Below are 12,690 nucleotides of genomic sequence, written 5' to 3'. Positions count from 1 at the left end.
AGGAAGGAAGGAAGGAAGGAAGGAAGGAAGGAAGGAAGGAAGGAAGGAGGAAAAGAAAGAAAGAGAGGAAGGAAGGAAGAAAAGAAAGGAAAAGAAACAAATACCTGCACTGTAGTTTTGAAACTGAGAGGCTGCCGGGCAGTGGTGGCGCATGCCTTTAAATCCCAGCACTTGGGGAGGCAGAGGCAGGCGGATTTCTGAGTTCGAGGCCAGCCTGGTCTACAGAGTGAGTTCCAGGACAGCCCAGGCTATAAATAGAAACCCTGTCTCAAAAAACCAAAAAAAAAAAAAAAAAAAAGAAACTGAGAGGCTTAAATTTGAACCTGATGGTGCCAATTGCGAAGGGAAAGTTCAAACAAACAAACAAAAACCTCCCAGCATAAAACTGTTTTAAAGAACAGCCAGGGCTACGCAGAGAAACTCTGCTTCAAAAAACGGTAAGGAAAAAAAAGGTGTATCTCTATTAATAATCTCTTTGCTTGCAGTTTTAAAAGCTTTGCTATTCAACAAATTTTGAAATGTTGAAACAGTTTTAAAATGAAAGTACTAAAGTTAATTTGACTTAAGACTTCATACCAGAATTTACGTGTGTGTGTGTGTGTGTGTGTGTGTGTGTGTGTGTCTCTCCATGCAGTACCTATGGAGACCAGAAGAGGGTGTTTATTGGGGGATGTTTTTTTACACTGCATATTTGAATGTTACTTCAGTACCAGAGATCTGGGTGCAGTCTGGACTTTGGTATTGCTGTTATGATGAAGCATCTCCTGACTCAGTATTTTGTAAAACATAATTCTTCATCACTTTCTCACTGGTCTGTAGGGCCAATCAACCTATTGCTGGGCAACAGAGGAAAAGGTGGGACTTCCATCCCCAGAGGGAGGGAGAAGAGAGGGACTCAGGTGGGCATGGGGAGTTGCCATGAATGAAGGAGGCACCAGAACAAGACTAAGATGGCAGGTAACACCAGGGGGCTGGGACATAGGCCAGGGAGCAAAGTCAGGTGAGAATAGATCAGAATTTGCTCAGCTATAGTGCCTGAGGCTTATATATAAAGGCCTTCATGTCATCATTTAGGAATAAGGGCAGGCTAGAAAAGTTCATGCTTTTACAGGTGCTGGATTCCCAGGAACTGGAGTGGACACTGGATGTGTGTGCTAGGAACTGAACCTGGGTCCTTTGCCAGAGCAGTCAGTGTTCTTAACCACTTAGCTACCTCTCCAGCCCAACAGGATTTCTTATGTTTTCTAATGAGTTTATGATACAATAAGCTAAACTTAGGTATCTTTTTTCTAGAGAAGTGGGGTAAAAGGCCATTCCTGGTTTTATTACTGGCTTTATGAAGCAGACTGTCATGTGTTATATAGCTCTCGAGGCCCTCTCCCATCTCAGCAATCTCTGTCATGTTGGAAGACTTCTACTGCTCTTCCTTCACACTTACTGTTTCTGCCATGCTTACTCTATACCCTGTGCACTTCCCCTGTGGCCATTCCCTTCTCTTCATCTGAGGTGTCTCTGTGAGCCTCTGCACAGCTCCCACACCACCCTGTCACCTGCTCACGCCTTCTTGTACCCAAGGAACATAGCTACTGCTTCTGCCCTGACGACTAACTGCAGTCTGCCTCTGCAGTGTCTGAAGCTGCTTCCGTTCACTGGCTCCCTTCTTCACGTCACTGTGAGCTACAGATTTGTCATTGGGAGCTGTGTAATTTTGGTAACTAAATATTGAGTCATATTAGGGATGCATTAAAGTTACATGAAAACAGAGGCTTCCTGTTCATGGAAACCTTTAGGCTGGGCTGAGGACCACAGAGGTCTCTGGGCTCCTTTCGGAGACAATCCATTCCAAAAGTTCTCCTTGCTGCCCTGGGACCAGGGCTGTCTATTCCTGTTGGTTTAGACTCAACTGCTCCTGATCCTCTGTGGGCACCACCTGCTATTTCTCCCGAGTGGTCCCTATCCTGCAGTGGGCAGTTTCTCCCCATGTGATGCTGCTCACCTCACTGAACACTCAAGGGAGCCCTCTCCCTGGCCTCCTTGTCTGCCTGGACACCTAGCTCTACTTGAACTTAGGGTGAGGCCCTACCTGTCTTTGCCCACCCTGAACTTCTAGGAGCAGCTGATTATTGCTTTATTTTGCCAGGCTTTTTAGGTCCTTCACATGACACAGTAAACCTAGTCAGTCCTGTTGCTCCCTCAGGCAAAGAGGGCTATGGGTATGGCTCATGGTAAAGCACAAGACCAGGCTGATTTCTAGACACAGACAGACACACATATAATGGGAAAAGAAACTGTTCTTGGCATAGTAGCCACTGTACATAAGATGAGTGAAAAGTCATGAATTTCTGTTTACTTTGGGAAAGGGGAAAAATAAGGAAAGAAAATGGAAGGCCAAAGTTTCTTCCGTCAGCACTGGGGCTCCTGCTACAGTTGACTTCCTTCATGAAGAAAAATCATACAAGCGCACAGACAGATGGGCCAGAATGGACAGATTCCCACAGGAAAGTGGTCATTCGCTACCATTATATCTGGAATGTTCCCCAAGGGCCACATATGACAGCTTGGGCCTAAGCACTGTGGGTGTACTTGAAGGGAATACTGATGGCTAGTGTCTCTCTCTCTCTCTCTCTCTCTCTCTCTCTCTCTCTCTCTCTCTCTCTCTCTCAGCCACCCTGAGGTGCACAGCGCAGTTTCCCACCATGCACTCACACCACAAAGCAGTAGAAACAGAGAGACATGGAAGCAATATGGCCAACTGGTTATGAGCTAAAGCCTCTAAAACTGTCTGTCCATAAACCCTGTCCTAAGCCAATCACCTTGTGTATTCACAACCACAGAGGAAAGATGACTGACTACACATACTTTAAAGGCACTGACAGTTATTATTTAATTATTATGCCTGCTACTTAATGAGTATCTTTGTGTATCATAATGATGACATGGGTACTTTCATTCAAGCTCTGAAATCATTTAAATGATTAGTCCAGGGAGAGAAGGTTGAAAAAGGCCTCCACAGAGGAATCTAGACACCTACTACAGCCAAACTGAGCCTTCTGAAGCTCATCAAAGCTCTACCTACAGCTCTGCTCCCCTCACCCCCTTACCTTATCTCTAAGAACTAAACTTAGTCCCAGCATTTGCATGAGAAGAGAACAAAGCAGCAGTGACAGAGGGCTTGCTCCTCCCAGCCTGGGCTTTTCCATCTCCTCTAAACATTTGGGCAATAAGTCTCTTCTTTGTAATAAGTTAGCTTGAGATTTATACATTTAAGACTCAACAGCACTGAAAACATTTGTATTTGTTTTTGTCTGTTTGTTTGTTTTTTGACATATAGAAGATTGTCATAGGAATTCACTAAACAGAAAGTTCACACTGAGGCTTTGACCATTTTCCAGAACCAGTCTATCTCAGCATCCAACATGACCAGAGTACATTCTCTACCATTTCCACCAACAGGAACTAGGAACCCTGGGAAACTACCAGCATCAGGGAAAAAGGACACAGAGACAGCCACAACTGGAGAAACCAAGCACAGATGTATGAAGCACATCAGATCGGATGTGTAATAGCTCATGTTAAAACGTATGTGTGCATGTGTGTATGTATATATCTCCACCCACCCTCAGGAGAGAAGGTCTTGCAGGGTAGCCCAGGCTGGCCTACAACTTGTGCTGAGATAGCAGAATTCACTCTTGGCTTCACCAGTTAATACTGATGAAGGAAAAAAAAAAGCAAGCCTTAGTTTGATCATCTTTGAGGAACTAACTAAATCTGAAAACTAGGAAATAAGGTGAAAAGAGCTAGGCATTTCCTTTTCTTCCTGTACACACTGCACCTCAGCAACACCAGACAGCTCCTGAGGCAAAAGCTTCTTTTCCTAGAAATCCAGCAGCAACTGCAGAAGAGTGCTGGTGTCACATCTGCAGTCTGCAGGGTAGTGGAGTTCGGGCCAGCACTGTCCGCACTGGCACCACTCCTAAGGTGGAAGCAGCTCTGGTGGCAGCACCCTGCGGGGCCGAGCCTACAGACTAGGGTGGAAATGAGTGGGTGTTCTACACAGGCAAGGGGGCTAGTTAGAAATACAAAGGAGGAAACCACCACATACTGTTCTGTGCCTTAATTCCTTGCTCCCAGAAACCACTATGGGGTGGAAATCAGTCTGAAGTTACAGGCAGGAGGGTGCTGGGGGCCTCCCCTTACACTAGTATCTGCTGATTGCAAAAGCACCTACCAGAAGTATCTGTCGGCATCCAGGAGGCAAGGCAAGGCTATTCCATACTCTTTTCTTTTCAGGAAAGCTCTGCCCTTCTCATGGTATCCCATAGCCAACATAAGGGCCTAGGAAAGAAGGTAAATTTTTAAAATTAGTACTTTCAAACAAGTTAGTACAGAATTAATAAAACACGCCACGCCAAAGTCTGAGTGGCGCCAGCCCCCACCCCTTTCCTCACGCTCTCCTTCCACCTGCTGAGCCACATCTGTTTTAGTTTTAAGACTAGATGATGAGCAGCCAGGAATTTTTGTGGCCTTCCTAAGCAGCACTGCAGGTATGGTACTGTGGGCTGTGATCACATATGGGATGCTGAGGAGGGAGGACCACAGGATGGAGGCCAGCCTGCCCTAAGCAGCAAGACTGTCCAAGTAAGAACCTAAGGTCATCAAGCAGAGTTTTGGTTGTGGTTCTGCCTTTACCTTGAGGTCCCTTACTCATCAGACTCCTGCATCAGTCTCTCATCCTCCACTTTCACAAGCAGTATCACCACACACTTATCTGACAACGCCAACATTTCCTAGACAGCTTTCTTTAAACATTTATTTGTGTGTATGTGGGCATGCGTGTGCATTTGTACCATAGCACATATGCAGCTGTCATAGGACAAATTTCAGGACTCTTTTTCTACCATTCAGGTTCTCGAGATAGAACTTGGGTCGCTATGCTTGATAGCAAGCACTTTGACCTGCTCAACCATCTTGCTGGCCCTCCAAAGCCATTTTTAAAAGGTTACAATGGCTTAGACTGTGTACTAAAAGAGGGCTTGGTCCCCAGCCTCCCCAGGTGTAGGGATTACAGATCTGTACTACCATGTACAGCTTACAACCTCATTATATAATCTTTAATTATTGTGTATGTGCATTGGTCTGAGTCATGGGTACAGCGTGTCACAGAGTTCATGTGAATGTAATAGGGAGCCAGCTCTCTGCTTCCACCATGTAGGTTATGAGGACCAGGTCAGCAGGCTGAGAGCAAGAACCTTTACCAGCTGCCGTCCCTCCAGTCCCCAAATTCTTCATTTTAAACAGAATAATTCAAGTAGTGAGGCTTACCCCCAATTGTCATTTAAATATCAAAAAGATACAAAGTGAAACAAATACCCTAAAATGAACTTGATCCGGAGTGAGTCAGAGCTCTTCATCCTAAGAAGCTCCTGACTCCAAGAAACAAACACAGACCCACAGTGAGCCACTCCCAGGGCAAGCCTCCCAAACTGGACTTACTTTTCTTTCCGAAGGGGGAATTCTGATTGACCTGCCTGTCTGGTTCGCAATGTCTAAGTAAGGCGTCGTTTCCGGATCCACCACCATCTCAGCTGCAACAAAGCCACAGGAGCCTCATTAATTCAGGGCCAAACAACAATGACTATTCTTGAGATGCCAGACTGTGAAGAGGCACAATACTCATCTGTGTGCTGTCTGGGTGCATCTAGGGAGATGACAAGCCAAAATGGTGTACCTCTCTCTGCCAGGATCTCCAGTCCCCTTTTGGTCCTCTGAATGCGTTTCTCCTTCAGCTCAGCCTCGTTCTGTTCCTCTTCCTCTAGCTGAAGGTTTTTCCTCACGTCCTCTTCAGACTGTTTCAGCTCCAGCACCATGGCCTTCACATTGTGAGTGACTCCTTGTTCTTCAAGGCTTTTCCCTGGGAACAGCAGAATTGCCTGTCACACAAACTTCCTGGGCAACAGTCCATTTCCTGTGGTAAATGGAGTCCTTTTTTTAATTAGATAATTTATTTATTTTGGAATAAGTGTGTGTGTGTGTGTGCATGCGCACATGCACGCATGGGTGCATTTATGAACAACATGCACAAAGCCACTTTTCTGCTTTTTCCATGTGGGATCCCAGGACCAAACACAAGTCACCAGGCTTGGCAGCCAGTTTCCCCACTGAACCTCTCCACCAGCCTGGAAAACAGGATTCAAACCCTGCACTTATTCCCACTTGGAGACCAGCAGGACGTTCACTCTTCCCTGTTTTCTTTCTCTTCACCCTAAGACCAGCCTTAAGCAATGAATATTTGAGTGCACTACACCAGGCAGGATAAAAGGAAACCTAGAAAGTGTAATCAAAACACAGACTTGCCTATCCTCTTGTTGAGAAAAAAACTGACTCAAGGTAAGGACAACAGGGCCAGCTCTGGCCATGGTGAAAAGCAGAGGCTACAGGCACCTGCCTGTTTTCCCACCCTACACACCTAACTCACCTGCTTTTCTAGGACTGTTTTCTCTGGCAATAGGTAGAAATAAAGACAAGAGCAGAAACCCATCAAAGAGAAGTGTGTAGCCAGCCCAGGGAAAGGTTAGCCAAATGCAACAAACACACCTAGAAGAAGGATGCTGAAATGCCCGCCAACAAAAGAAGGGAGGCCAGCCCAGACAGACACCAGCTTCTTTGTGCTTCTTTTAGAAACATGACAACCAGTTCTAACATTCAGATTCAAAACTCAAGTTCCACCCACCCAAGAGAGGTGGCAAGAGGGGAAGTTATTTGGCTAGATCCAGGCTGACCTTGAATTCAGAGACTTGCCTGGGGATAAAGGTGCCACTACTGCCAGCCCACTTGATGACTTTTTTGTGTAGGGTGGGAATGAAGGTCACAGGTCAGCATCAAGGGTCTTCTGTAACTGCTCCTCCACATTATTCTTTTCAATGATTTTCAGGACTATCTATTTTACTTGGTATAAATGAATATTTTGGCCTGCATGTTGTATGTATACCACATGTGTGTCTGTTGGATCACCTAGCACTGGGTTATTGATGATTGTGAGCCACTGTACGGATGCTAGGAGTAGAACTTGGGACCTCCGCAAGAGCAGTAAGTGCTCCTAACTTCTGAGCCATCTCTCCAGTGCCTCCACATTATTTTTTGCAGTAGGGTCTTTCACTGAATCTGGAGTCCACTATTTCAGCTAAGCTGCTGGCCAAAGAGCCCTGGGATGTGCCCATCTCTACCAATCTGTATCTCATGGAGCTGGTGTTACAGAGGTGTGCCACCACACCCAACATGCAAGAGTGCTACAGACCCAACCTCAGGTTCCCATATACCTAGGCAGAAAGTATTTCACCCACTGGGCCATAATCCAGCACCCCACTGCATTTTAAGGTTACAAAAGAAACAAACCACAGGAAGGGAAACCCTGTAGAAGCGTGGGAAGAGCAGAAGTGCAGGAAGGACAGACCTCCTAAACCAGCAGTGCCTACTGGCTGCTAGCAGTTGACACTGGAGGAACACCAAGCTGACCCTTCAGGGACAAAGGGAGATGCTAGTGGACAAGTGGAGAACACCCTTGTGGTCCTGGGCTTGGGCAGAGCATCTTCAACAAACACAAAATATAAGGCAATGATTTGATCAGCATCAAAATTAAGAGTTTCTGTTCAGTGAAGAGCAGAACACAGGGATGGATGTCAGTTAAGAGTATACAAGGGGGTCAGCTAGAGCTGCCAAGAGACTGGGAAGGCTGTGTTTAGAAACTCAAACCTTAGATTCCTGAGGGACCCTGGGCTGCTCAAGAGCTAATGCTTGTCTAGTTCCACTCATGCCTCCTGCAGTCTGCTCCCAGGGGTCTGTGAGCCACGTATGTCTCTGTGCCACCTTGCAGCATTGTTACCTCCCACTTCTCTGATGACAAACTCCATACTGAACAAGGCTCATGTCCACCGGCTTCTCGGCAGCCTGGGCCATGGACATTTTTGGGTTCTGCTTTGTATTTAGCAGTAACTCTGACCTTGACTCAGGAAACAACAGAAGTGCAGCCCTCCCCCACAACACAGCTATTACCAAAATTCTCTCCTCACAGTCAACTGTCCTCTGGACAAGGAAATTTTTCCTGGCTGAGAGTCACTGCTGGAAGACTCACATGGCTCCTGTCTGCCCTCGGCAATCAGAAAGGTCTACACCCCACACTAGACCCCAGTCAGTTCCCTTGGCTGTTAGCAGAGTGCTTCAGCCTGGCCTTGTTCATCTGTCTCTCTCAGGGTTCTCGTTTCTCATAGGCAAACTATAAGTAACTCTGATCCTTCCCTCAGCATAAACTTCCATTCTGGAACATTCCATGAGACTGCAATCAATGTCTCCCTTTCCCACTAGCCAGAGAAAGCCAGTGACTATTTACTGGAATGATCTTTTCTGCCTAACATTTTTATTATGGTAAACTTCTAATAGAATTAACTCTGGAGAATTAACGCAACAAGGCCAGGAAGGTTTCAATAGAGGAAAAGCAAAACAGACCAACACAGAACACAGAAACAGTCATTACGCCTGCGTCAGAGGCGCACTTTGCTATGACATACCTAGTTGAAGCTGTTTCTTATTTATTACGATCTTGATGTAATTTTCTTGAAATCCGAAAGTTTCAGCTATTCTATAAAATAAAGGCAAAGTGAGCTCCAGGAAAGCAAGCTTGTCGCTTGCTGCCTACCGCAGAGACTTGGATTGTGAGGTCCACTTCGCTGCTTTATACTTTCTACCCATAAACACCCAGGCCTTCCACCCAGTGACCAGTGAACATCACTTACAATAGAGCTATAAGTGGGTGGCTGCTGGAAGCCACGTGAGACAAGCCCTTTTTAAACTTGTTTCTGAGTTAAGGACTACAGGGTAGGAGTCAAAAACATCCTCTAAGGACCCTGAAACTAACTAGGGTTATCCTATACCACTGTCTCCTTGCGGGCACTGAATGAGTGGTACTTCCTGGTTCTCCTTAACCCCAATGGACGCTGAAGAAGTGAGACAAACAAGCTAAAGGAACACTTGGGATGGCTAGCCTTCGCACAAAGGAATGGAATTATAAATGTGTTCTCTTGGTGAGCGACCGGCTCAGGCTTCCACCCCTCAGCCGCTCACTCCAGTACAGCTGGGCACTTCCTCTGTGGGCACCAAGCTGCAACTCTCTGAAAGCTGCACTACATCTAAGAAGCTCCATGTTGCCTCTTGTGAAGCAGTGAGCCCAGCATGCCTGTCATCCCACCCTCCAGGCTTCCTTTCTCTGCTCTAAGGGCCAGCTGGCTAGCTTACAGGATGGCTTGAGAGCATCCAGAAGCAGGGTAAGAGGGGCAGACCTGCAGGGACACAACTCAGATACTCACTTATGCCTCAGGTCTCTACCAGTGACATGCAAGCGGGTCTCCAACAAGCTTTTCTTATCCTGTTGCAAAAAGAGAAAACAAAACATACTTGAATGTGACACACTGCATGTGAAGTTGTAAGGTGCTGTCAGGATGTAAACACAGGGTTCTACTTAAGGACAAAAAACACTGCCTGTATGGAGAAGCATGTACAACAGTCCAGCACAGACCAACAGGGTGACCTGATTGTCCTATGGGTGCAATAGGTAGGGCAGCTCAGTGGGATCCGCCACATGCCAGCCACCATTCTAATCAAATGGAGAGATGGCTCAGTGGTTAAGAGTATATACTCCTTTTACAGAGGACCTGAACTTTCCAGCACCCATTCCCTCAAGCTCCCAGAGGTCCACCTGCTTCAGCCTTAGTGCTGGGATTAAAGGCTTGTGCCACCACCATCCAGCAAAAATAAAATCTTAAGAAAATGTTTAATGGAATTTATGAACCCTCCCATCTCATCACCCCTCACAAGGCACCATGTCCTGAACCCCATCCTCTTTCCTCCAGACTTGCAACCATTTATTTCTTGTCTCTGGAGTTGTCTTTTTGGACATTTCACATAACCAGGACTGTGGATTGCTGCCTATACGCAGGTGAGGACAGGCAAAAGATAAGGTTAGAGCCTGTGATTGGGCAGGGGAAAAGGAAGGCGAGCTGAGAGTTTTAGAGTGGGGACAGAGAGGGACAGAGAAAGAGACAATTAGTATCGTGTATCTGTCCCACCAGTTGTCTTCTGTGGTGTAGGTGTATCTGCTCATCCACACATCCACTGATGGATGCTGGGCTGTGTCTACCTTAGCCTGCTGTGAACGCTTACCGTCAGTTTATTCTTACAAGAGCTGGTGTGTGGTGGGTGTACTTGCTAGTGTGGGTGTGCATGTGTAAGCAAGCATGTGTGAAGTCCACAGGTTGATGACAGGTGCCTTTTCCTGATTATTTTCCATGTTTTCTTTTTGTAATAGAGTCTCTCATTGATTCACTGATTCGGCTGGCCAATGAGCTTCAGAGCTCCATACACATCCCCATGATGCTGTACCAGCCAGAGCAGGGTTACAGGAACCCTTACACAGCTGGCTTTTTACATGGATCCCAGAGATCCAATCAGGTCTTCATGTTTGCACAGCAGGCACTTTTACTGACTTGAGTCTAGTACTTAGGTTTTGTGTGGTAAACCCTGGTCACTGGGCTTGATAAGAAAAGCCTTTATCTGCTACGTCATCTCCCTGGCCCATGTGACATTGTTTTGTTTTACTTTCAAAAAGAGAGAGTCACATGGGCTGGCTTTGAACTCACCACATAGACTGAAGACAACCTTAAACTACAGGGAGGCCTCTGCCTCCCAAGGGCTGCAATTATAATATACACTATCATGCCTCACTTCTGTGGCCCATGCTTTGAAGGTCAGACATGAACAAGCCTACCTTAAATGTGTGAAGATAAGTCTACATCATCAACTATTCAACACATAGTGTTCCTTAAGAATGCTGCTTGTACAGTAGTTTGATTTTTTTTCTTTTGGGGAGTAAGGCAGGTCTTATGAGCCCAATTGTCAGGTAGACGAGGCCAGCCTTGAACCCCTGATCTTCCTGCCTCCATCTCTTTGAAGTGCTGGGTTTAAAGGTACGCGTCACCAAGCCTGGCTCATTTTCTTTTCATTTTGCCAAAGCCTTTTATTTCTATGGTTAGAAGACAGAAGAAAAAAAGTCTAAAGAATAAAAATGAATTTCTTTGAAAATAAATTCCTACTGGGAACAGAAGGAAATTAGATGAATTATGAAATAGAGAAAAAAGTCAAGATGGTCTTAGGGATAAGCCAATGTGAGGATGAATGTATTGACTGAGCCATCAGACAAGTTCTCTTCTCCCTCCTCCTCTTCCTCTTCCCTCCCTCCTCCTCTTCCCCCTTTCTCCTCCCCTCCCTCTTTTTCTTCCTCCTCTCCCTCCCTCCTCCTCCCCCTTTCCCTCATCTTCTTCCTTCTCCTCCCCTCTCTCTTCTTGTTTCCTTTTCCTTCTTCCTCCTCTCCCTCTTCCTCTCCCTTTTCCTCCTTCTCTTCCTCCTCCTTCTATTCTTGTCTTCTCCTCTACCTCCCCCACTCCGATCCCTCCTCTATTCTTTTTTTTTTTTTTTTTTTGAGGTAGGGTGTCACTAAGTAACCCAGGCTGGCCTGGTTCTCAATGATCCTCCTGCCTCAGCCTCCTGAGTGCTGTGCTTACAGGTGTGCACCACCACGTGCACATTAAGCGCACATCTAGGAAAGATTCTTTCATTTCCCGTCTTTACTTTTCATGAGGACTGTATTGTTGACATTTCTAATGTTAAAATTTCTCAGTTGTCTCTATTATCATTCTAATTTTTAAGTCCTGTGAGTGAGTCTCTGTTTTTTTTTTGTTTTGTTTTTTGTTTTTAATGCTGCTTTAAAATGTTCTTACTAGCGGTTTGCTTCCTCAGGGAACTTTTAGCTTCATCTTGGTTTCTATATAGCTGTCTTGGTGTGTTGGGCAATCTAGTCAGAGTTCCTGGGCAGGTTGACAGTGACCATATTCATTGGCTCCAACTGAAGCTGGGGGAGGAGGTAGTAAGCAGTCTGATTGTGAAGCTCTCATCACTGAACTTCCTCTTTGTCCAGATGGTACTAGAAGCTACCATTTGTCAAGCACTTATCTGTATCACTCTTAAGAATGTTGTGTTCTTTACTACATATTATTTAATCATTATGGCAGCCTTTTGGATTGATAACCCTACATTCTTTTTATAGTTGACAAAAAAAAACCTCAGGATGCCTATCTTTATCATTTCTCGATATAAATATATTTCTTAATTAAAAAAAAAAAAAAAGAATGCTGCTTGTAACAACAGAGTAACCAGCCCTTAATAATTCTGCATCACTAGGTCTGTCAGATGAACCTGGTCCAGAAGGCTGAAGATCGGATGCTCCAACGTTTTTATAGGGACTGTCCAGGTGCTCAGAGGTCTCTATAAATTGGCTAAGTTTTAGAAGCTATGCTTTGTGCTTCCTGTAATTTCAGTTAATTCAGTCATTCTGGATTTTTGATAGGGTAGAAGACTTATAGTCTCATAGCCAATCCCAGCTATTTACTTTGAGAGAAAAGATTTGAGAGGATGGTTTTCAGCTGACATTCATTCTAAATAAAGCCAAGAAAAAAGGCAGGTTCAGCACTAAGTCTTTTAGTTAGGAGAGATGACAGAGGTTCTGGTTAGTCAACAAAATGCTGGACTGGGTATTAGGTCTATCTTGTACCTTACTGATACAAATTGGTATAGTTATGCTCTAATTTT

The 12,690-nt window shown here is 45.4% G+C and overlaps 1 protein-coding gene across 1 annotated transcript in view; it reads right to left on the bottom strand.

Moving 5' to 3' along the window:
• Nub1 (negative regulator of ubiquitin like proteins 1) overlaps window positions 1-12,690 on the bottom strand; it is a 37,337-nt gene that overhangs the window by 10,022 nt on the left and 14,625 nt on the right. Inside the window, exons 4-8 of the mRNA XM_028774684.1 lie at window positions 9,357-9,415; window positions 8,562-8,632; window positions 5,729-5,911; window positions 5,494-5,585; window positions 4,229-4,335 (exon numbers count right to left, since the gene is read on the bottom strand). Coding sequence (XP_028630517.1) covers window positions 4,229-4,335; window positions 5,494-5,585; window positions 5,729-5,911; window positions 8,562-8,632; window positions 9,357-9,415 — 512 coding nt within the window. The remainder of the gene's footprint in view (window positions 1-4,228; window positions 4,336-5,493; window positions 5,586-5,728; window positions 5,912-8,561; window positions 8,633-9,356; window positions 9,416-12,690) is intronic.

The sequence above is a fragment of the Grammomys surdaster genome, unplaced genomic scaffold, assembly GCF_004785775.1.
Source record: "Grammomys surdaster isolate TR1022 unplaced genomic scaffold, NIH_TR_1.0 242, whole genome shotgun sequence".
Taxonomy (NCBI): domain Eukaryota; kingdom Metazoa; phylum Chordata; class Mammalia; order Rodentia; family Muridae; genus Grammomys; species Grammomys surdaster.
This window is presented reverse-complemented; position numbering and strand designations above follow the sequence as displayed.